Source organism: Zootoca vivipara, chromosome 3 (assembly GCF_963506605.1).
Source record: "Zootoca vivipara chromosome 3, rZooViv1.1, whole genome shotgun sequence".
In the NCBI taxonomy this organism is placed as follows: domain Eukaryota; kingdom Metazoa; phylum Chordata; class Lepidosauria; order Squamata; family Lacertidae; genus Zootoca; species Zootoca vivipara.
This window is the reverse complement of record NC_083278.1, coordinates 37,911,759-37,937,755: the sequence shown is the minus strand read 5'-3', so window position 1 is coordinate 37,937,755 and position 25,997 is coordinate 37,911,759. Positions and strand designations below refer to the sequence as shown.

Genomic DNA, 25,997 nt, shown 5'->3' with positions numbered 1-25,997 from the left:
CACATTACAAAATTTTAATATAAAAATGAAAGCCAAACTCTGAATTAAAAATCAAACAGTGAATTTATAGAGCTGATAAAGGCATGAAAACAGGGCACCTTTTGAACTATTCTTGCATTCTAAGAATACACTCCCCCACCCACACACCCCACATAAAACCCATTAAGGCATCTTAAATTATGTGCCTTCTGCTTATTACAAACATCATTATAATTAAAATTAACTAAACTCCAAAGAGCAGCTCAAGGACTTGCATGTTCCTGGTGGAATGGATAGAGCACAGTGGATTTTTAAGCTGCCATCCCCACACATCCCAGAAGAGCAGACTTGTTCTGCCCCCAACAACAACAAAACCATTTTCAAAACTTCCCTGAGCTGTGAGTAACAAAATAGGGCTCATATACAATACCTTATAACAGGCATTTCCAAACTCGGTCCTCCAGATGTTTTGGGACTACAAATCCCATCATCCCTGACCACTGGTCCTTTTAGCTAGGGATGATGGGAGTTGTAGTCCCAAGACATCTGGAGGGCCAAGTTTGCCTATGCCTGCTTTATAATCATCTGTGATTTTATCATTAAAGATTCCATAGCACTTTCCCCTTTTCCTTTAGTACTTTTAGGACCAACACCTGAACTATTTTATTGCCCTGATACAGAGGATCCGATATGCACACAAGGAACATGCCCTGATCAAAAAAGGAAGCCCTAGCAAATGGGGGGGATAAGTGGCATATTTGCTCCCACAACAAATATGTGAAGTCCTTTAGCCCCAGTCCAAAGCTAGTTAAGCCGTATTCAGGTCTTCGTATCCTGTGTAAACAGGTGAGGCAGGCTGCAGGGATGAGTGCCCTAGCTCTGATCCTGTTCTCATAGCTCCCTGTGTGTTGCAGAGGGTGGAACAGATGGAACAGGAACTCTCCTGTACTTTTGGGAAATTTTTACACATTTCAGAACACTAGAAAGTCAATGCTGTGGCACATGGAACCAACAGGAAGCTCCCTGTTTCATACATTCACTCTCCAAATGGTAACAGTGACTGGGTAGGGTGGGTTCATAGTTGCAGCCCTCCGTCACATGTTTACGCTTAAAATGAATGCCTGAAGAGGGCTTTTGTCATGCTTAAATGCCCATTAAAATGAACGAGACTCAAGCAAGAGAGAACCAGCTTCTTCCACTGGTAAGATTATTAACTTTCTCTTGACTGTGAACTTTGTCTTGGATCTGGGACAGGCTTATGTGCACCTCATGTGAGCCTTAAATCGGGGCATTCATATTTTTGAGGGGGTGCTTGCGCTTCAAACAATAAATATTGAATTGATAAGTGGTCTTTTAAAACCCAGCTAGGCTGCATTGCTATGCACCTATTTAACTCACTTCTGCATAGGATTGTGCTGCTATCGTTTGGCCCCACACTTTTCATTTAGATGCCTCACAGATTCACAGAATAGGCTATCCGTACTGCCAAGTATAGCTATTTGGGACTCTGAACTGGAAGACGCTAAACACACTAGTCCAATCCAGCACTATTATGTAAAGTGATACAATTTACAGGCAAAAATATAATGCTTCTTTCTTTAGGAACCCCCCCCCCCAATACCCTTCCACTTTTAAGGCAATAGAACTATTAATCTACTTAAAGTTCTGGCTTGTATGCTTTTACAGGCGCTGATTATACTGTATTACATGGCACACTACAGATTTTAACCTTTGTTCTACAATTAATCTCAATGACAGCAATAGGGTTTTTAAGTAATATCAATGCTTGTAAGGTGGGGGGGATCTATAATTCATACAAAACATTTTTGGCAAATGCATGTAAATGTAGCTCGAAATGACAGACATGCCTGGTGTTCTCATCAAGAGGTAAGGTCCATTTTGTCAGCTTCTCATTTTAGAATCTACTTGCCAGCTAATTCCCTTGCATCAAAGCAATCTATGAAGTACATGCAAGATGATGGTTGTTGTTTTCAGAACTGGCTGCTGAATACCAACCAGAGGAGGTGAGATTTGATTCCCCGCCCCCTCCAAGTAGAAAGATAATACCAGGCAACATCTACCATAATAAGCACATTTCAGTACAAATAGCACAATTAGCACATATTCTGTTGGAGTGGTATTTTTGCAGCTCAGTGCTGCTGACTTTAGCATTTAACTGTGTTCAAGAACAGCAGGTTACACCTGCCATTAACTCTCAGCTCAGAGTGCAGTAAACATCTGAAACTCTGACAATGCTCACTGTACAATCAGATTCAACACACCCACCTGTCACTTTCAGATTGGAAGTAATGTCTCAAATATGGCATCAGAGACTGCAGGGGTCAATGGTATCCAGCATCCACCACAGATATGTTTGCAAAAAGGAAAAGGGAAAAGGAAGGACACCCCGCCCCCATCATTACCATTTTACCATCACCATATAACCCCATTTTTGTAGCCAAAGTCTTATTTCATCTTTTCAGTGTTGAACAAAATATTAATGGTGCATATTGGTGGGCATCACAGTGATCCACTACGGAAGCAGTTGTGTGCTGGACATCAAGAATTTCATTCACCCAGACAATGTGTTTGCTGAATCCTCAAGGAACTTTTTCTAAGGCTCCGACTCCTGTTTTTGTTTAAAAAGAAAAAGGAAAAAAGAACCAACAATTATATAGTTATTTCTTTCAAACGCTTATTTTATCTTACAACAATTACTCAAAAGTGACGAACCACACACAACATTAAAATAATAAAGCATCAAAATACACATTTTAAAAACAAAAACAATTGCAGCAATGACACTATAAATAGGCATTTTAAACAAAAACTTTGTCAGCAGGAGTTGAAAACAGAAAATTAGAAACACCTGCTCTGCTCATGCAAACTCCCTGTGCATTTTAGTACCCTTCAAAAGCACATGGGAAGCCCTTTTTAGGGAAGCTTTTAATGTTTAATAGATTATTGCATTTTAATGTTCTGTTCTGTTGGAAGCCGCCCAGAGTGGCTGGGGAAACTCAGCAAGATGGGCGGGGTATAAATAAATTTATTATTATTATTATTATTATTATTATTATTATTATTATTATTACTACTACTACTACATGAGAAGAACAGGCTCGTGCTTTGGCCCTCCAGATGTCGCTGAACTACAAGTCCCATCAGCCCCAGCATGTATGGCCAAGGGACAGGATGAAGGGGATTGTAGTACACGGCCACTGTCTCCCCAGCAGTGGTATAGAGGGTCACCTACCATTTAATGGAGAATGACTGGGAATGGGATGGAAGGAGCAGGGCAATTGCAGTCATCCTCTCTGCTTCCTCTTCCATGTGATTAACAGTGGGTGGAGGAGGAAATGCATGCGTAGGGCTTACATATCATAGTTTGTGTAGCTGAGCCTCAATTGCCTCTATGCCAATCCCCCTTTTTTAAAAAGATAGCAGGGAGGACGGCTATCACTAATGGTCAATGGGGCCAAACAAGTTAAGAGAGCCTGGAAAGGTGCTTCATAGGAACAGGCTCTAAGCTTTATCTGCTCACGAGGAGGATGCCAAATGAATCTGCTATGACTCCAGGTCACACACAAAGCAAACTGTGACCTGGTTTGGCAATATTCTCAGGAAATCCAGCAAGTTTGCAACACAGTACGAGATACACATGTTTCAATGAGGACCAGTTTCTTTGATATTTTATTAGTAAGGTAAAGGGTAAGGTAAAGGGACCCCTGACCATTAGGTCCAGTCGTGACCGACTCTGGGGTTGCGCGCTCATCTCGCATTATTGGCCGAGGGAGCCGGCGTATAGCTTCCAGGTCATGTGGCCAGCATGACAAAGCTGCTTCTGGCAAACCAGAGCAGCACATGGAAACGCCGTTTACCTTCCCGCTGTAGCGGTTCCTATTTATCTACTTGCATTTTGACGTGCTTTCGAACTGCTAGGTTGGCAGGAGCTGGGACCAAGCAACGGGAGCTCACCCCGTCACAGGGATTCGAACTGCCGACCTTCTGATCAGCAAGCTCTAGGCTCTGCGGTTTTATTAGTATCAGACTCTAAAAAGAAATTTAAAAATAGCTGAATTAGAAATCTGTTACACTATGAGGATTTAACTGAGTACACTGTGACTTTAAGTGTTTATAAATTATGAAAAAATAATCAATTGTGCTTATTTTAGGTTCAAGCCAAGATGTTGCTGAAAACATCCCATACCCTTTTATTCATTTTTCGAATCACGTTGTATATTCTAGAAAGAAAATATACATTGAAAACTACAAGCTGAATCTCATTAAGCCTCGTATCATGAAATATTCACCTTTGATGCCAAATTAGGTTTCAACCCAAGAAACGTAAAGACGGTGTTGCTTTCCTTGGCTTCAAAAAATGAGTCATAATCCTAGAGAGAGGGGAGGGGAGGGGGAAAAGGTAAGTATGATTTTTAGAGCTTCATCCCACTGATATTGTATCAGAGGTGCGGTATAATCAAGCTTACTGATATATAAAGGAGTAACTTTATAATAGTAATGGAAGGATAATTCCAGTTTACCCATCATTTGAGAATGTGTGTTCTCGCTCCTGCTTTGTAATTGATACGGAAAAGAGGGAGGGAGGCAGATAGAATAAATTTAATTAAACCCAGGCCACATTCCACCTGATGATCCGCACCATCAAAGCAATTCAAAGGAGCATAAAGAGCTGTTTATCAGATGAACTGAATCAGATCATTGGTTCATCGAACATACTGCCCTGAGTGGAAGTGGAGATAATGATTAATAATTCACAGTAATATAATTACATATGTTCATTGTAAGAAGCAAACAGCTCTGGCATTCCACCAAAAAGCATCAAAGTACACAGCCTAAACACAGTTCAGGCCTACTTCCCAGAAACAGGTTCTGCAGCTTTCTCAGCTATTGGCTTAGTTTCAAGTTTCACATGAAAAAAGGAGTAGAGGTTGCAATTTCTGGTTTAATTGCCTAAATGTTAAATAGGTTTTTTTTAATAATAAAGTAAACAACCTGACAGTTTAGTCCTATGCACGTCTACTCAGAAGTAGGCCCCATTGAGTTAAATGAGGATTACTCCCAGGCCGGCAAGTTTGTACAAGATTGCAACATAACTTGGGGAGGCGCCAAAATGTATAGCTAGGAGCCATCTGTTCCTAAGGCAGGTTTCTAAACGAAAGTTCAATAAATCAATAGCAGGGTTACCTCATAGTTTGCCCCCCCCTCCCAATGGGCAAGGGATAGCTGATTAATTTGTTTCTTACAGAAATATCAAGAAATATATTCAGAGCCAGCTAGCAAACCCCTTGGCTTCTTAAAGAATTAATATCACTGTCTCATTGACAATAAAGGCCAGAGTCCTGGCTTTAAGGAGCAATTAGATTCTGTGGGATTCAAATGAAAGCTGTCTCTGCACTGCTTTTGGGAGTTGATATTTTAACAAACCCCTGTGTGTGTTTAAATGCACCCTTCAATTCTGTTTGCAGCCTATTGCTTTCACATTCTGCTAAGAGCCTTATAGTTTGAATAGGGGCTTTGTTGTTAAAAGCTTAAAGAAACAAAAGACATGTCATTCATTACTGATCATGTGCAAACTACATGGGCTACAAATTCCATCCTGCAGCAACTCATCAATCCTCTTTTTTCAGGAAACCCTATTTGTACCTAAGACCAGCTCACTACATGCCTAAAATTGGGCGGTAAGAGGACTGAGCATACAACCCTGGAGAAGCTGTTCCAAAATCTGGGACCCTTTAATGGTGGTGCAGCCTGCATTTACTTAAGAAACCCCTGTTCAGACCTTGCTTCAGACACAACCTTGCTTTAGGATGGAGCTATGTGTTTCAAACTCGTTTTTTGTGGTTTTTTTGCTGAGATAACATGAATGTGAGGTGGTGGAGGAAGGAGGTACATGCTAGAGAAAAATCTGAAAATCCTGCACCCAACTCTTCTCACCTACAAATGTCCTACAGGTCATTTCCCACCATGCCTGTACTTGCTTCCACTTTTAGAGTGCAGCTGTATACATGCACACACCGTTTGAAAATGACCTGGCAAGAACCATCTGGTAGGGAAAGGGTTAATTCCGTCCCACAAATTTTCTCTACTCTTGCACCATATTGCAAGGGAGCCTTCTGCTCATGAAGTTTGCTCTTAGATTAACCTACTTTCAGCCTCTTCTCTGCAATAAGGGAATAACATTGATCTGCTTTACAAGATTGTTGTAGGAATTAAGGGCATAATGTATCCAAAGCTCTTATGAATGCAAAGTAGCATGTTTAGGATTACCACTCGACCCTCTCAAGAGATCTCAGTCAACACTTTTGTTGTGCATGCCTTGTTGGAATCCACACTTTTTTCTATTTGGATTTTCAAAAAAGAAGTAGAAAATATCACATTTGTAGATATATATTAAAGCAAGAGAAAGTATTAAACCATTTGAAAAAAGGAAGCCAGTTAAGTTCATTATGTTTGCCAAATTCTAATAGTTTTTCAGGTACTTTTTCCTAGCGCTGACTTAAGCTTTTCGCACATGGAACTGATAATGTATTTTCACACATTTATATCCCACCTTTCTTCCATCATGGAACTCAAGGTGGTGTACAAGAGGTTTCTAGGTCTGCCATTCAGGCACTGACCAGACCCAGACCTGCTTAGCTTCTGCAAAGTGGCTGTATCATGCGCTCTCAGACCATCTCAGACCTGAAGGAAATGAGATTAAGTGAAATATGCCCACCAAATGAGATGTACCACCTGCAGCACAAATGGAAAGGGCATGCAAGCTATTTTGCTAATTACATTAAAAGCATGCAAATTAGTTTGGGGATGTGTTTAGCTTCTCCCTGGGAGCTCAAGAAGTATTCACTGCAGTAGCGTTATACAATTTGCCAAGGAAATGCAACCTGCACACATAATGACCATACAGCTGTGCCACTTTACTTGCAAGATGCAGCATATGAACAGGGGTGGGAAACTCTGGCTACGTTTGATCAGCTTTGGCCCAAGGCTGGCATCTGAATTCCAAAAGGCAACCGAGGCAAAATTCACTGGAGTCCAGCCAACAAGAAGCAATTTGCGTTCCACACATCTAAAAGGAAAGCAAGATATTCTGCTCTAAAGTGGCCTGAAGAAAGAGGCCTCACGTGCCTTTTGAAAAGGCAAAGGGGTTACCAAATGGTTAAATACTATATTCGTATTCTTTTGGGGATTGTACTGTCGATTTATGGGACCTACAGTAATCAAGTGCATTCACTGAACTGTTGAAAATCTTCGGGCAAGTGACTAGTTAACAGGATCAATAGCAAAATGCTGCAGTGAAACCTCAAACCCCTCAATGAACTTCCTCCAGGCACTCCCTGAAAGTGTTTCTTGCTTGGCTGGAATGTGTCCTTCGACTGTGATAATTTACCTCACTTATTTGGCTGGAGGATGGAGATATGCATGTTTGTGTAGAAACCTCTGGCTTGTTCGTGGCATTGCCACATCCACTGCTCTGCCCACCACTAGCATGCTCCTGGAAGGTCGCCCATGAAGGCATATGGCTCATGGACTGAAAAATATTTTCGATGCTGCTGTTGGAAGATTCCAACCACTTCATTCTATCAGCACTGTTGCCAGGGGCTGGGTGGGGGGTTGCAGTGTGGGTAACATATCCTCAACGGGACCCCTCCTTCAAGTGAACTTCTAATACCTCCAATAAGATATTCCTACAAAAAAGCAGGCCTTAACAAGTATCTAACATGCACACACCGCCACTATCTCTTACCTGAAAGGAAACCATTTTGTAAGGAAGGTTTTGCTGCACCCACACGCCTTGATTTCTCTTTATTCTATCCAAGCAAGCATCACATTACACACAAAATAATGTGATGAAGGGATCCCCAACAGGCAAGGGTGCCTGTTTCCTTTTTAATTAATTATGCCCCGATGGTTTTTTATTCTAAAAACTGACACCAACGGCCTTGGGAGGAAACTCGAGCATTTTGCAAGCATTCTTTTTGAGTATTCACAAAAACTCTCAGAGGTTTTTGCAAGTATTTGCTGGGAATATGCAAAATCCTGATTTGTTTTTGATGTAAACGGTTGGGGGGAGGGTACGAGCACAAGACTCTTTATTCCGGTGTCAAGGGTTTGCCCCAAGTTGGGCAAAATATTCCTGCATTGCAGGGGGTGGTCCTTTCTGGCTCTCTGATTCTATGAAGAGCTTCATGTCCTAAGCAGAACTGTCCTCATTCTGTTCTCCACCCTACCTGCCTACAACTCCGCTAAGTAGGATTTGGGGGGGGGGGTTCAACAAGTAAGACAACTGTCTTTGATGTGAAATCTGCAGAAGGACCCAAGTTCTACAAGTCCCAGCACACAGAGATCCCATCATCACATAACAAATGGGCCAAACACCTTTAGGCAGAACCATGCAGGCGTTGTGCAGGTCCATTTTGAGCTATACACAAAGTTAGTCTGAAATTACCGTATTTTTCCGTGTATAAGACTAGGTTTTTCCCCCTTTAAAATAATGTCAAAAATGGGGGGGCCCTCTTATACACGGAAATACTGTATCTCTCTTCCCCCCCCCATTTTCTTAAATCTGAGTCCCGAAAAATAGGGGGCTTCTTATACATGGGGGAGTCTTATAGACGGAAAAATATGGTAATATGTGGAAGCCAAGGTCCCAAAATATAAGGATGGAAAAGTTGTACTTACATCCAGTTATCACTGCACAGCATCAAAACAAGAAGGCTTCCTTTTAATTAAAATGATTGTACAAAGGGGAGATTCCATCAAATCCCAGGATTTAGCTGAGGAAGCATTTAGCTGTGCTGATATGGGAAAGTGGATGAGAGACTGAGCTAAAAAAAAAAATCAGAAACTCTCTGGCTTTCAATCTTACTTCTGCCATGAACTCACTGGTTTGCCATAAGCAAACTGCTTTCAGCCTCAGTTCCCCTGTCCATCTGTCTGTCCCACATTTGCAAACCGATTTACCTAGCATAAGTAGCGAGAGAAGCTGTGGTCTTACAGGTGTTACTGGACTCCAGCTCCCATCAGCTGCAGCCAGCATGGCCAAGGATGATGGGAGTTGTATTGCAGCCCAGCAGTATCTGGCAGGCCACAGGCCCATATGCAAGAACTACAACAGGAACACCCATGAATGAGCATACAGGTATAACAGCATCCCTACTGAAGCAACAGTTCCTTCCTTGGCAGTTTCAAGAGCCGAATTCTGGTCCTCCCCTAATACAGAAACCCGGCTTATTGTGCTGAGTGTTTACATTTTCACATCACATTTACACACATTTGCGGGTGACTTGAGAGTACACCTGCTGTCTTTAAAATGTCACCCAGGAAGCATCCCTGATAAATGAAGTATAGTTTTGCATCTCCTTGCATTAACTAAATTACCATGGCTGTCTGCCAGAAGAGACAGATCATTAAGCCACTTTGAAAGGATTTATCAATCATGCCTTGCAGATTTTGTGTGTGTGTGTGTAGGAACTGCATAAATACATAGAATAGTGACATGCTTTAAAAGGTAAAACTATCACCTTTGAGTTCAGTGTTCAAAGCATGCATCAGAGCATGCTTTTATGTCTCTCTTAATCATGCACACACACACACACACACACACACACACACACACACACACCACTGTAATTATATAATTTGTTTTTAATGTTGTATTTTAAATTGTTGTGACCCTCCCTGGCACCCTAGGGTGAAAACCAGGTGATAAATTAAAACTGATACTGATGATGATGATGATGCACAGGGAGAAATGAAGGGGCAAAATGATGAACACAGGGGAGGGGGTGTTCCTTTTTACTCTTATATCTGCAGAAAAATCTTCAGCAAAAACCCATCTTCGGAGTCCTTGCTCAACCATGAGAAAATATGCAGAGAGATTTGCTTCACCCTTCTCCACAACATCTGAAAACATACAGAAAGGCAAAGAAAGCTCCCATAATTTCAGAAATACCGTAGTTATCAGGTTGTCAAGCACAGACTGCACTGAATATAAAACAAGAAAGGGTAGAGCTTGGCTGCTTTCCAAGGACAGTCTGAACCACCAATAATACTTTGTAAATCAGATTTAGATCACTCATGACCCCACCATCACAAGACTGAGGCTCCCGTTTTCAATTATCAATTTTCAAAGCTCAGGTGCTCATTGCACTTAATTGCAAAGACAGCACAGTCAAGCAACTAGAAAGAGATTAAAGCAGATTCTGGGAATTCAGATATATCAACAGAATCGTCACATTATGTTGGCATTAAATAATAGTGCAAGGGTATTTCAAGATGTTGGCTCAGTCCAATGATTGTGGGTGTTTAGGCATGCCCCACAAGGCTGGGGTCAACTCTGTAGTTGTCAGAAAAAACCACTGGTGCTTATGCAGTTCACAAAGATGAGAACGGCCAACAGGTGGGAAAGATAGAAGCTTCAAAAGTTACTTACTCCACAGTACTGATCATCATTGAAAATCTGGGGTGGGAGTGGGTTGCCTTGTGCAGGCTTTTTGTCTTGAGGAATGTTTTTATACATCCATCGCCTTTGCTCCTCCGACATGGTGATATCCACCTCTTCAAAGTTGATCTTGTTGCCTTCCAGAAATCGTACAATGTCTTGCTGCCTCTTTTTCATCTGGGATTGGGGGGGCAGGGGGAACAAAACAAAATCAGGATGCAACTAAGTTGTTTGCTAAGACACTATGCAAACCAAGTTAGTGGGATAAAGTTACTTTGAACACATGCAGTACAATTGATTTATGGCAATGGGGCTTTTAAGTGTGATGCATTTCCTGCATTTTTCCCCCAGTCACAATCCCATGATGGTAGAACTGGGAGGCAAAAAATGTTCTTGTTGATGCAGGTCTCTTAAGTGCCACTGTTGACCAGTTGTGTCATAACCCAAGGATGCAGCCTTTCATTCCCATGGCCAATTTTAAATTCTATTTTTCCACAGGTTTTTTATTCTCTGAATCAATGGGCAGGTTTAGATACAAGCAGAAAAGTCTCCCTGCGGTGGGTGTTACATCCAAATTCAGAGAAGCTGACCTAAGCCATGTGACAAGAAGGGAAGCACTGAAGGCACGGAACAGGACTAACCCATCAACCTGGTGCCTTGAAGATATCTTCATCATACTTTGAAAATACTTTGGACTACAGCTCCCAGTAGCACCAGCCAGTAAGTCTTAGCTAACCTATCTGAACAATGAGTAGATCACCATATACTTCCACTTGATGTAGCTAGGCATGAAGAGAGGCAGACAAGACGGAGGCACACTCAGACTCAAGATATGAACGAATGGTATTTGGGATTTAGTTCAGTATAGTGTCAGCACTCGGGACTCTCTGTCTGCAACCTCATTACATAAGGCAGGCAGACATGCTTGATGCAGCCATGGGTATCTTATTAACTGGCTGTGCCTGCATTCTATTTTTTTTGTTTCTGTTGGTTCGCTCAGGGAATAAATCACTAGAGCATAGTAAGCTGTTCACCTTATCCTGCATAAATGCCAGATAAGGCATCCAGCATCTTCCCTGGGCCTTAATATACTTTGATAAAAGAGAAAACAGCTTCCACCACTGCCGAACTGAAGGAAGCAACACGAGGCATCTTTGCTATTTGAATATGGATTCATGATGCTTGATCTTCAGCCTCTGCCTCTCAGCTTAGCCTACCTTGCAGGGTTGTTAAGAGGAGAAAGACAGAAATCCCCAAGCCTGCCACCTCTAAGCTGACTTGACAGGATTACAATTGTTATGATAAAAAAAGAATATCTCCCTGAGAAAAGGCTAAGGGGTAAAACACTAAACAAATCCGGAGTGGAATCGCTAAGATGATTGTATGGCACCTTGTACGCCTCCTTCTGGCAGCTCCTGCAGCCAAGCTGGTGACAAACTTATTGCTCTGTTTTCCTTTGGACCATAGCAGAAAGGCTAAGAGGGGGTCTTGTTATCTGGGCAGCCCAGGACCTTGCACCCCATGAAACCTTGCGTGCTGCTAAAGCAGCAATTTGACTTCACCCCCAGACACACACTCCATTGTCTCTTGAGACAGATGGATGCCAACAATATGTTTGATGTAGAAGAACTTTTTTCATTGCTAAACTGATTAAAATTAGATTTTTTTTATCTTTAACAAAAGGGTTGAAGATGTCCAATTTTCATATTTGCATTGAAGCCCCTCACTGGAAACTGAAGAATGTTTCCATGGGCCATGCCTGAATATCTTACTGTTCTGTGAACCTATAGAATTCCTGGACACAATAGGTTGCACAAACATCACTCCAAAGCAATTTTATTCTGGACTAGCTGGCCCTGCACGCGTTGCTGTGCGTTAGCATGTGAAATGGAGGGTAATAGCCCCCCTTCAGATCCCCCTGAGCCTCAGAGTCCCCCTGAGTCGAGGCGAGATACTGTGGAGAGGGCAGGTTTCATCCCTGTGTCTCCCCCCACCCTGTTCTGACCCATTACGTATCCCTGCCCTCTATTCGCCCCCCCATCCCTCCCAGGCAGGCCCCTACCTCCACTTGGCCTAGTCTGGAAAGCAGCCTAGTCTGTCTGATAATGGCCGCCTTGGTGGTTTCAGTTGCTTGGTTGATGATGTCATTTGGTTCATGGGTGTGGCTTAGATTTCACAGGAAGGGAAGGGTGGAGGAGGGTATTACGCCACTTGAAGGTGCTGTTTGACTTGGTGGAAAACCAGGTCTATACCTGCCCGGGTATGTGATTTCAGGGATTTTTGTCCGCAACAATGCTCGGGGAGTGGCCTGGATCGTTGTGTCAAAATTTCAGGATGACCGGTCAAGCGGTTACGGATAAAAGTGGAAAACGCAGTTTCACAATTTTTACATTTTTGTATATATAGATTACTCTTAAAGCGCAGGGTGGGTCAAGTGGCTTTGTCATCGCTTTCTAGCTTTCTAGGGTTACATGAAGCTACCAATGTGCCTTTGTTGACACCTCAACTGAAAAGGGCAGGTTCTCTTGTTTCCTTACAAATAATTAAATTTGAATTCAAGGGAAAGGGTTGATGTTATGCAGCAAAATTAGACAACAGCCAATAAAAACCATTTCTCCAGCAGGCCATTGACTCAGCTGAGACATATGCTGGGATCATCTGAGCAATACTTCGTTAAGAAGCCCAACTGGGGGCCTGAGAAAGGCGAAAATCAGTGACTCAGTGGCTATTTGCCATAGCAACCGCATCATTATGTACATCACAGGAGAACTGCTGGCTTCTCCAGGCAGATGTTCAATTAACTTCTAATGTTAGGAGATGAGAGAATGTTATCATGCAATATGCTCTCCAGTTTTTAAACATTTTTTTAAAAAAAAACCAGCAGTGGGAGGTTAATTTTTGCAAAGATTGCTGTTTGATGCACTGCCCTCTAATCGAGCTGGCACAATCTGTCTAGTCCTTATAACACAGTACAATGCTTTTGCCTCTTAAAAAAATATAGCATTGAGGCTCTCTTAATGCCTGTTATGCGCCTTTTACATCCTTCCTTAGACTCTTGGCTGTTGTAAGTAGGAAATGTTTTTAGTAATGGCAATTCATGAAGGACATGTCTGTATGCACATATATTGTTAATGACTGTTCAGAAGACACAAAATGGAGATTTACAGATGGGTTATTCACAGCAAGTAATCCATAAAGCACAATCTGGTGAGTGTTTTTCACTCTTATCTCCAGTCTGAAAAATGGCAAAGATAGAAGCACAATATAGTGCACTACAATAAATGGCAACATATACGGTACTTGCTTACTCAGATGTAAATTGCATTTAGTTCCATGAGCAAAACAATGCAGCCTAGGAGTTATTGTAAGGTTATACCTATACATTATATTGCTCACATCTAGAATCACTGGTATGAGTTTGTGTTTTGCTTGCAAGCTAACAGGTACATCAGCCCTCCTCAAAAATACAGCAGAAGTGTATTTCCTCATTTTCAAAAAATGCAGGTTCACCAGAATGTTGAGTAAACTCAACATTAATTCCTTTAACCCAACATTCTGTTTTGTGAAAATTGCATTTTTCTATGCTCAAGCATGTAATCTTGGCAAAAAAGGGTCTACAGACCATGGATTTGCTTGACTAAAAGATAACTCTTATTAAATATAATTGTGCTAACAAATGGAAAAAAGATTATATTGTATTACAAGTATGCAGTTAATTATATATAATTATATACATACACAATAATAATACGCATACTCATACAATTCCTTTTTTTACTTGTTAGCACAATTATATTTAATAAGTGTTATCCTGTAGTCCAGAATTTCCTAAAATAGTGGGTTAACACTACTTCATAAAATCATAGAACTGTAGAATTGTGGAGTTATTGAGAAAGTGACACATAATAGCCACTTTTAATATCATTTTAACTATCAACTACAATCTTTGCCTGGGTTGTTTGCAAAACATTCTAATTGCTAGAAGGGGAGCAGTTCATTGACAGACTGTTGTGAAGAAGTACAACTTCTGCGAAGGAAACTTTGGCTAGGAAGCAAAACCTCACAGGAGATACACTACTGCATTTACAACAATGCCATGTGTTTTTCACTGTGCATCATGTTACACATATTATACACATCTATCTACTAGGAACTGATTGTCAATCTCAGCTCCAGGAGGAGAGATGTGGTCAAGAAGGGACGACAGAGCCAGCGATGCTGACCAAGCGAAAGAGAGGATTAGGAACATAAGGGAGTTCAGGGTTGCTTCAAAAATTACAAGCATATGCTGTGTACACATCATCGTATTTTTATAAAGGTGGCTATGCAAGTGAACTCCACTACCTGTCGACACAGGGAGGTGAAAAAAAACTACATTTCCCTGCTGATATGGGTAGTGTGTATACACCCCATGAAAGGAGTGCATTTTGTTGTTTCAAATTTGATGGCGTATAGTCTCAATCCAGGATGCATGAAAGAGAGACCCTAGAGCAGGCATCCCCAAACTTTGGCCCTCCAGATGTTTTGGACTACAATTCCCATCATCCCTGACCACTGGTCCTGTTAGATAGGGATCATGGGAGCTGTAGGCCAGAACATCTGGAGGGCCACAGTTTGGGGATGCCTGCCCTAGAGGAAGGGTAGCTGAAGTAAATGGAAGAGATAGGCCATGGGAATGAAACATAGAGAACATATAGTAGGGAGATGAAGAAAATCATCTGCTGTTTACCCTGTTTCTCCGAAAATAAGACGTAGCCATAAAATAAGCCATAGCAGGATTTTTAAGCATTCAAGGAATATAAGCCATACCCCGAAAAAAGACATAGTGATAGGCACAGCAGCAATGCCGGCTGCGGCAGGAGGAGGAGGGAAAAAATAAGATATTGCCTGAAAAGAAGCCATAGTGTGTGTTTTTTGAGGAAAAATAAATATAACACGGTACATGCAGTGGCAAGAAAGGACCTCAGAGAAAATGAGTCTAAAGAGATGAGGAAATCATAATTTTTTAAAATTATTATTTAATTTTTAATTATACCCACCCATCCGGTGTATTAGTGGGAAAGATGGGCTAGGGAAAACTCTTGTGTAGGACTGTGTTCTTGGCAGCATGGGAACAAGAGGCACAGCAGCTCTGATGACTGGTCAACTTTGGAAGAATGTATCAAGGAGGCATGGAAACCAATGGGACCATGTGACTAGACTGAATATCCGGTGTCAAACTAGCAAGCCAAATACTTGCAGGTCAGCTGCAAGTGCCTAATTGTTCCACATTAACATCCATATACTACAAGTAATTAATATACAGTGTGCACTTTTTGTTCCAGTGCCTTTAAAGTGACCAAAAGAATAAAACTGAAGCGCATCATTCCAAACTTCTAATATGGGGGGGGGGGAGGAGAGAAAGGTTTGCACTTGCTAAATGCTACACACACACACACACACACACACACACACACACACACACACACACACATAATGTAAATGGGGAAAGCTCACCTCGGTGAATGCATTTATGCCAACGGACAAAGCAAAATGCAGTAACCTCTGAAATATGTTATTTGTCAGCTGGTTCACAAGCAGAGCTTACACTCCCCCTTTCAACATAGACAATTAGCTCATCAACTGGTAGGGAACACAGGACTAGCATTTCTGCACGTCGGAGCAAATTTATTCAGCGGCTTAGCCCGAAAGCACAATCAGCAGATAGATAACAAGAGTCTGCTAAACAAATGTCAGTATTAAGCAGTTTAGAAGTAGACACAAAAAATGTGCAGTCGCCAGACAGGTTTCAACAAGTTAAGATGGAAAACTTCCAGCCGTACATGCCCAAGACCGGTTGCTTTATTTCCTTCAAACTTCCAAGGAAGTGATGAGCAAGGCCTTATAACTCCAGCAAAACTAGTTTTATCCAGTGAAAGAACAGGCACCTACAAATCTAGAACTTCAAATGTGTACTCAGCCAGCATGGAAATGAAGGGATGCTTTATTTATTTATTTGATTCCATTTAAGGGCTTGTCCGCACTTCTGCTTGTGCTGTGTCTAGAAAGCATGGAACTGAGAGGTTCCCCCCCCCATAAAATACCTTAAAGCGATTTCATGGTTAAAAAAAAAAAAACCTTTGGCATTTGAAAATGATTCTATAGGTAAAAAAACAAAAACAAATCCAGTACAGCAGATGCAAACTAGGATAAAGATTTCTATTTAAGAGGCTTGGTGGAAAAGGAAGGTCTTCAATAGGTGCCAAAACAGCAATAGAGATGTGGCCTGTCTGATATTTAACAGGAGGACATTCCAAAGGGTAGGTGCCACACTTTATTATTATTATTATTATTATTATTATTATTATTATTATTATTATTATTATTTCCCCACCCATCTGGCTGGGTTTCCCCAGCCACTCTGGGCGGCTTCCAACAGAAAAATAAAACACAGTAATCTATTAAACATTAAAAGCCTCCCTGAACAGGGCTGCCTTCAGATGTCTTCTAAAAGTCTGGTAGTTGTTTTCCTCTTTGACATCTGTTGGGAGGGCATTCCACAGGGCAGGTGCCACCACCGAGAAGGCCCTTTACCTAGTTCCCTGCAACTTGGCTTCTCGCAATGAGGGAACCGCCAGAAGGCCCTCGGTGCTGAACCTCAGTGTCCGGGCAGAATGATGGAGGTGGAGACGCTCCTTAAGACCTAATTCTGTACAGTACACTACCGAGATGCTTTCTGTAGGAGACCCTCTTCAACAGAATGCCAAGATCAGTAGAGTACATCAGTATGAGGCCATCTTTTAGGAAGAAGATACCTTCTCCAACTGCATTCATGTCTCACCATCAGAAGCCAGAAAATGCATTCCAATTGTCTGACATTGTCATTGCACTGAATGTTTTCTTTTTCAAACCCGCAGAGAATGATCAAATTCAGATATTGTTTTTCAACAATGAAAGGCAATAATGGGGGGGGGATACAGAGGGGGAGATACACCTGATCCCCAAAAGCTTGTGTGGTGAAGCAGGTTGTACCTCTTCCAAGCCAGATGGATGCCTGGCACTGCTATTTCTGACAGCGCAAATTGCCAAGAAGGAGATTCAGTTACCCTCCTTTCCCTCATCTTCCAAATAAGTGTTGCCAGAAATGAAATCACTCGCCACATGATTAGTGAGGCACACTTGGAAATAAAGAGAAACCTATTTTTTGTGGTAGCGGGGTTGGGAGAAGAAGTGGAAGAGAGGTTCTCAGTGGGGGATGCATTTCATGTGCAGAAACAGCTTTTCGTTGTTGCTGGCTTTGAGGAAAGGTCTGCATTTAATGCAATAAAAGATGAACCACTGCTGGACAAAATCAAGTCCAACATTTCATCAGCGTTATCAATGCCCAGCCCATCTTAAAAGTCTGTTGCTCCATTGATTTTCTAATACAAAAAGCCACAGGCACAGATTAGCTACAATATAATAATAATAATAATAATAATAATAATAATAATAATAATAATAATAGAAATTTAAGCTGCAATCCTAAACACACACTTATTTGGGAGAGCAAGCCTCAGTGAATACAAGATCCATTGGGTCCTAATTCCAAGTAACAAGTTCCACTGATATTTTGTAAGGGGAAGGATGCCTTGAAGCAAACACAGGGAATTTGCTGCAATCATCCAGATGCTGTGGGTCTCCAAATCCCATCTGCCCCAACCAACATGTTCAGGGTTGGTGGGAACTGTTCTCCAACAGCATCTGGAGTGTCCTGGGTTCGTTATCCCACCTTAAAGGCTGACACATTGGTTATGGCATATAAGTGTGCATGCTGGAGTGTATTTCATCAGATGCATGAAGGCTTATACTAAAATAAATTGAGATGCTACAAGACATTTTTTTGTTGGTTTTCCTAACAAGTAAACATGGATCAGATTGCTACTTTTCAGTACTCTCACACACACACAGCACTTCCTTGTGTACAAATTCCTGCAAAGGCATCTCATGCATTTCAAAAGAATGGACAGAGCCACACATACAAGCAGCAGAGGCATGTAACAGTAGCAGTCAAGTGCCAAAACAAGTCTGGGTTGGGGTTTCAAAACACATAAGGAGCCAATTCGAATACAGCAGGCACCCTACTGCAAAAGTTAAGCCCCCAACACATAAGGCCCCGGGGGCTCAAGGAAGTGTAAGGAGAGCATCCAGGAGACAATGAGTTCACCCTTGCTCTTCCCCTTAGAATATAATTGAGGTTGGGAGGGATTAAATAAGGCTTGAGCCTCAGCAATGACATAGCCAGAGTGACTGGCATATGGTGGCTGTGTGGCACCATCCAATCTAGCCACACGAGCTCATTGACATTAGAATTACTGGTGCCTCTTGGGATCACCTTGCTATGCACCCAAACCCCTCCACTTCTCCTGGTTGAACAGCTGGAGATAACAACCGTAACAGGAGTAGCTGGAAGGAAGAGGGGAGAGTGTCAGAAGGGCAATGACTTTCTGGGATTGCTTCCCTCACCATCCTGCACAAGGGCCATCAACAAGCACAGGATCTTCAGCAAGCAAGGGAAGAACCCTCTGTCCCTGGATGCTAACACTTGAGGCACATTACAATGGGAAGGGTGGCAGGACCCTATCTGCTGACCATCACAGGAACAGAGACACGGCTGGGATAGTTAGAGCCTTTATTAAACACCATCGGTGGTGGTGAACTCTGAAACTGGGCGGCAGTGGCAATGGCTGGAGTGGAAGGCTGCAAGGAGGAATGCCTCCCCCAAGTGTGGGAAACACTTCTCCCCGCTGTCGGACCAACCATGTGTTTGCATATGGCAAAGGAAGTGGTAGATGGCTGCAGCAGTTATCCACTAAAACAGTTGTTTCCCCTCTTCCCTTGTTTACCCTTGTGGGGTACTCTCTCCTGGGAACTCACTTTGTTGGAACAGAGTGGAGGCTGATCCTCTTGTGGCAGAGTACCTATGAGGGTTCTAGTAGGGGAAGTGTTAGCAATGTGCACAGAAAAGCCCCCTTGTTATGTAATGTGCTCCTTTCTCCATATTGCCCCTCCCCGAAAACCAGGACATTCCTTTGTGAGCTCTAGGTATGTATGACTTGAAGCCAGAAATATATGGCCCCGGGATGCACTGCACCTTCTTATCTGATGTGTTATCTCCCTATGCAGGGTTCATATACAATTGGTGGTGTGGTGCAACTGGGTGATGAATAACACCTTATCTTATGCTACGTCATGCCAATATGGCGAGACTTTGTTTTGTTTCTCCCGCTCCCATTGAGAAGCCAATGGGAAGACATTACTGGTGTAAAAAGCTGGCAGCCAATGGAGGTACAGTCGTGATCCTCCCCCATGATTCCACCCTATTTTTGCCAGCCCTGTCAGCACCTCTTCACCAGCATAATTGCACTGCAATATATCATGGGAGTTCCACCTGCATATCTCAAGTTCTGCTGGAAAAACAAGGTTAGCACTTCTTGTACTCCAGGGTGCCCTAAGCCACCCATCTCTTACAGTACCCTAGCTTTTACACCATACGTAACAGGGAGGCCTCCAGTATGCAGGCCTAAATAGGCCCATGAGGCCAGTTTGGCCAAGCCATGCCTACCTGCCCACACCAGTCTTGTTATGATGCCAGTTGTGGGGCAGGTAAGGGAAGGGTTTGGCTGACAGTGTGTTTGTAAGCACCTGTAAAGCCATTTTCTAAGTGCAGAGGGAGATATTATTTTTAGGGGTTTTCCTTAAGAGCCCTAGAGCAAAAAAGGTCACTTGACATCATTGCGACATCAAGTGATTGACAGATGGGCAGCTCTACCCACCTGTCAAATTTGGCCTGTGGGAGGTAGAGGAGATAACAATCTGGTCCACTGAGCTATAAAAGATTCCCCACCTCTGTCATACACAGAAATCATCTGCACCCTTAAAAAAAAAATGACAAAAGCGAAATATGTTGGTGTTCCATTACTATAATATAAGCCAGCAGCTAATAACTGACAGTAATAATAGGAGGAAGGCTTCTATTATGAGTGTTCAATGACTTGTACATTGTACAAGTGCCGAAAAGAATCTATATTTATACAGCAGGCTCCTGACGTGGATAAATAATTGTTATTGGCCATTAGTACTTAGCCACTGAGCACTGCATATGCATCGTGACAAACTGTATTAAGAGGTTACAGGTAGGTAGCCGTGTTGGTCTGGATCGAAGTAAAATAAAAAAATTCCTTCAGTAGCACCTTAAAGACCAACTAAGTTTTTATTTTGGTATGAGCTTTCGTGTGCATGCACACTTCTTCAGATACGTATTAAGAGCTGTATTAAGAGGTTCCACTTTCCTTGTGCCAATGAAATGAACACAGATATTATACAGCTAAAAGTCTTTCAGCAGAAATGCATGGTCTACAGATGCAGTGTGTATATGTTCGTACAGAATGCAAAGTTCAGTACAGTACCAGCATAATGGATAATTATGGATCAATAATTACAATCAGATTACCTTTTCAGATACCAGAATTAGCAGAATTACAGAAATCTGAATTACCAGTCCTAATAGATAAATGGATTACAAGATGAAATGGATATGCAGTTGTCTCAGGTTATATGAAAAAGCAATTACACCAAGACAAATATATAGGACATTTGAACCACTAACACAAAGTCAGAAGAAATATTTGTTTGATTTTAGTACTTTGACATGACTGTGACAATTTATTTAATTTTTCAATGTGACATAGTTTGCTTGGCCCGATGACATTTAAATTATCAAACTAATACCAAACTGGTGCTGTTGCAAGAATGCAAACTAAGATATACAAGCTAAGTTTACTTATTTATTAAATTTGTTAGTTGCTTTCTCTTGCTCAGGGCAACCCAAAACGACTTATGATCAAATAAACAAGCAAACAATAAACCCCACATAGATACATTAAAACTAAAAGGAAAGAGAAACACATTAAGAAATCTTACCCCACCCACCTCTAAAAAGCTACAGATAGTTACAGGTAAATGCCAAAGGCCAGGCTATAGAGGAAAAATTTTGCCTGCCATCTAAATGAAGGCACCAGACAAACTTCCCTGGGGAGAGCATTCCACAAATGAAGAGCTACTGCAGAAAAGGCCCATTCTTGTATTGCCACCCTCCGGACCTTCTGTGGAGCAGGCACATGAAGAAAGACTTCAGATGAGGGTCTCAGAGCTTGGGTCAGTTCATATGGGGAGAGGTGGCCCTTAAGGTACTGCAGTCCAGAGCCTAAGTCCAACAATGAGTCCTGAAGCACCTTAGACACTAAAGCTTCAACCCAAATCCCTTTTGCACTGGGATGGGGTGCATCACTTTACTGGCATCGATGCACACCAAATGGGCCAGCAGAAATACTGCCAGCATGATCCTCACTGTTTATAGTCCGTGGAAAGCTTCAAAGGGGGGCATTTCAGGGAGTGGTTGTACTATCCTGGAATCTGATGGATCCCTGAAGCCCGACTGCTGTGCCAGCCCCAGGATGGCACAGCCATTTACCTACCCTGCCTTCTACCTCTGCTAGCATGAGAGATGCCCTGTGGCTGCCCAGCCAACCAGGGACTGAATTTTCCTGACTGGAGTTAGTATTGCAGCCTTGCATTCTCTTACCTGATGTTAAGTCACACTGAATTCATTAGGACTTACTACTAAGTAAACATGGTTAGAATGACACAGTTAGTCTTTAAGGTGCCACAAGGCACTTAAAAAAAATTTTTGCTGCTAACACAGAAACCTGAAAACATTTCTTGGGTATTTAGGACTATGTTAAGATGGTGTGCAGAACAGGTTCCCACAGGTCACGGGCTAGGGAACTATGAACGAGGGCTGAAAGCTTGGATCAGTAGTTCATTCAGCTTAAGTACCGTAGTTCATAAGCATATTTACTGAGAAAGTCTTAGTGGCAAATGACACTGGTAGAGCATGAGACTCTTAATCCCAGGGTCATGGGAGCCCCTTGGAGAGCAAAAAATTCCTCCATTGCAGGGGGTTGGAATAGATGACCCTCGTAGTGCCTTCCAAACTCTACAATTCTATGAAGTATGCATGTATAGGATTTGGGGTGGGGTAATTATGGCAGGGGACAACTTTAAAATCAAGACATCTAAGTTACAAGTGACACTGTTCTATTATAGGAGGCTGTCTTCATTCTTGTGTGTTACCGTAATATGGATGAGGGGTGGGAATAGTAAACTTGGCCTTTCCTTCCAGCTAAAAGCTGCACCTCTTGCCTATTAAACTGCAAGTCATGATACACTTCCTTCAGTATTTCAAACTCAAAAGACACTTCCATTGAAGTTCCAGCAAAAACAAGCATACCTCAATGTAAACTGATTAACCAGTTAAAATGCAGGTTTTAAAGTCACCTAAAAATCTTTATATTAATTAAAGCCATCTACTACTGGTTAAGCAGCACATTTGTTCATCATGTGTCAATATTATTAGTTAAATCTAACAGCGGGAGATAAGCTGTTAGGATCACAGTGACTCAGACATTAATATTTACCAGACTTCTTTGACTTACACAAGTCTATATTTTATGGTGATTGTGGTACCAGGAAAGAAAACAAGTTTTTGTTCAACTGTTCTGCATGTGTCAGTATAAATTATATTTCAGCACACACTTTTTGGTTCAGTTACGTAAATATTTTTGCCTCTTCTGTCTCTTAACGTCTTCTATTACAATGCCTTAATGTCAAGCCCTTAATGGAATTTGCCTTTCTGCACATGATGATTATATGTTTACCCAGTAGTGCACTGTGGCATCAAGTTTCAATTTATGCCCAAATACATGTGAATAGAGGGACCCAGGTGGCGCTGTGGGTTAAACCACAGAGCCTAGGGCTTGCTGATCAGAAGGTCAGCGGTTCCCATTGCTCGATCCCAGCTCCTGCCAACCTAGCAGTTCAAAAGCACGTCAAAGTGCAAGTAGATAAATAGGTACCGCTACAGCGGGAAGGTAAATGGTGTTTCCGAGTGCTGCTCTGGTTCGCCAGAAGCGGCTTTGTCATGCTGGCCACATCACCTGGAAGCTGTACGCCGGCTCCCTCGGAAGGTAAATGGTGTTTCCGTGTGCTGCTCTGGTTCGCCAGAAGCGTCTTTGTCATGCTGGCCACATCACCTGGAAGCTGTATGCCGGCTCCCTCGGAAGGTAAACGGTGTTTCCGTGTGCTGCTCTGGTTCGCCAGAAGCGGCTTTGTCATGCTGGCCACATCACCTGGAAGCTGTACGCCGGCTCCCTCGGCCAATAATGCAAGATGAGAGCCACAACCCCAGAGTCGGTCACGACTGGACCTAATGGTCAGGGGTCCCTTTACCTTTGTGAATAGAACCTCAGTCTAGATGTGCAGCAATCTGTCTAGATGTGCAGATGTGCAGCAATCTGAGCAGATCCAATAGTCCCCCAAGCCATGTGAGCTTATGTGCATCTCCCCTCCCCATCCCAAGTAAATAGAGCATTCATCATTCCCTGCTGATTTTGAGGTGTTTTAATCCTTTCCCCTTTTTACTTAAAACCAAGTGTGTCCCTGACCTTTTCACAAACAGAAGTCCAAAATCAGAAACCCAGATTGCCATACTACAACTACTACGTACTTGGGGCCCTCCAGGGCTGGAGGCCAAAGGGGACAACAACGCTTCAGACCACAGGAGTGAACTCCTAAGGGCTGAGGGCCCTTTGCCAACTCCCCCCCAAAATAAAATACAGTATCTGAGGCCCCCCCGCAAGTTGATGAGCATTGCCATTCAAATACCGGTAGTATACAGCCATACCTCGGTTTAAGTACGCTTCAGTTTGAGTACTTTCAGTTTAAGTACTCCAGAACCAATTACACTCATACTTCGGGTTAAGTACCTTTCAGGTTGAGTACTCCGCGGACCCGCCTGGAACGGATTAATCCACTTTCCATTACTTTCAATGGGAAAGTTTGCTTCAGGTTAAGTACAGACTTCCAGAACCAATTGTGTACTTAAACCGAGGTACCACTGTAGATGCACGGCGTCATGTGATCGATTACGTGGGACGGGGCTTACCTGCCCTCCCCCCAAATATTTTATTCAAGTTGGCAACCCTGGTGCTGATTCTGAGATACTTGATTGGTTGGAAGGAGGAAGGATTCGTCTCCCTGGCCTTATTTTTGTAGGAAGGAAAGAAGCCCCGTTATCAGAAACCCAGGCACCACGACAGAAGGTCCTCCAGCAGGGCTGGGTGCCAAAGGGGCCGCTAGAGCTCGGGGTGAGCCAAGCAAGCGCCTTCTTCTCGGCCAGCCAGGGAGAAAGCAGAGAGCTGTCCCTCCGCGGGGAGCGACGGAGAAGCCTCCATAGGGCAACCCGAAATGCTCTCCATTCAATGGAACTGCTCTACCTCTGGCGTGACGAGCCGGTTTTCTGGGGATTCCCCTCCCTCCTTCCGTTCACCTGCAGGGCGGCGGTTCTGGTGCGTCTGGTTCGGCGCTGAGGGGACGCAGCGTCCCCCTTGGGATCAGCCGCCAGTCGCCTGCGGGGCTTTCCCTAAGGAAGTCCTTTCAGGAGCGCAGCGCAAGGCGGCTCCCGCCTGCCTTCCTTCGCCCTACCTCCCTCCGTCCGCCCCTTTCCCCTTCTCCCCCACTCACCGTCACGGAGCCCGAGAGGGAAGCGACGAACACTCGGAGCACCATCTTCCCTCCCCTCCTCTTGCCCGGGCGAAGGCAAGACCCCTCTGTCAGCGGACCCCTCTGTCGCCCCGGCGGCTTAGCGAGGGAAAGGTGAGGCGGGCTTGCCCAGCGCGGGCTTCAGCCGCAGCCCCGCGCGCGCCCACACAGCCCTGCTGAAGAGCAGCCCGAGCGCGCCCAGATAAGCAGGTTGTGGCTTCTGCCAGCAGCGGGATTCGGGAGATAAAAGCGAGCGAGCGAGCGGCAGGGAGGGGTTAAGGTGTGCGCGGGGATCTCTGGGAAATGGAGTCCTGAGGGATGTGACTGCCTGGAAACGCCCTTTCCCCACCCCACCCCAGTCGTGAAATGTTATGAGGTAGCTGTGTTCAGTCATGGCGTCATCGCTTCATTACTCAAAAGAGGTAGCAATTCAAACCAAGACAAGCCAGCAAGCAAAGGTGGGGGTTGGAGAGAGGTCTAACCCTCTTTGATGTAAGAATCCTCACATTCTTACCTTTAACCTCGTTTTTTAATTGACCCCTTCAGGCGGTTTCTCAATCCTACACACAGATGCAATTTATATATGTGTTCCAAACACCGTATTGTTACATGCCACCACAATCTCTGAGCTGTGCAAGATTCAGGGGTCTAGGCACTTACCCAGGGCTTGTGATGCCTTTGGAGATGAGGCACAGCAGAGACTGTGGTGTCTTTATGGCATGTGGTTTATTTCAGAGTGTTTGAGGACTGGAACATTCACAGGGAAACCAAAATGCTTGTTTACAAAGCTATTGTACTACCAACCTTACTGTATGCTTGTGAAATGGACCACTTATAAACGCCATCTCCAACTCCTTGAAAGATTCCACCAACAGTATCTCTGAAAAATTTTACACATCACTTGGGAAGACAGGCGAACTAATATCAGTGTACTGGA

At 43.2% G+C, this 25,997-nt stretch overlaps 1 protein-coding gene across 1 annotated transcript; it reads right to left on the bottom strand.

Annotated features, from left to right (window-relative positions):
* Positions 1-25,324, bottom strand: SH3BGRL2 (SH3 domain binding glutamate rich protein like 2). The gene is made up of 4 exons (XM_035109542.2): positions 25,043-25,324; positions 10,433-10,618; positions 4,290-4,370; positions 1-2,608 (listed from the first exon to the last, which is right to left on the bottom strand). The coding sequence occupies exons 1-4, from the start codon at positions 25,085-25,087 to the stop codon at positions 2,594-2,596; spliced, it is 327 nt and encodes a 108-aa protein (XP_034965433.2). The 5' UTR covers positions 25,088-25,324; the 3' UTR covers positions 1-2,593.
* Between the last annotated feature and the right edge of the window lie 673 nt (positions 25,325-25,997).

What these genes read in the sequence shown, in the direction of transcription:
- SH3BGRL2 (XM_035109542.2), bottom strand. Translation starts at nt 25,087, where the DNA reads ATGGTGCTCCGAGTGTTCGTCGCTTCCCTCTCGGGCTCCGTGACG. An exon ending in CCCTCTCGGGCTCCGTGACG is followed by an intron (nt 10,619 to 25,042) that starts GTGAGTGGGGGA and finishes CCCCAATCCCAG; the next exon opens with ATGAAAAAGAGGCAGCAAGA. An exon ending in ATGATGATCAGTACTGTGGA is followed by an intron (nt 4,371 to 10,432) that starts GTAAGTAACTTT and finishes CCCTCTCTCTAG; the next exon opens with GATTATGACTCATTTTTTGA.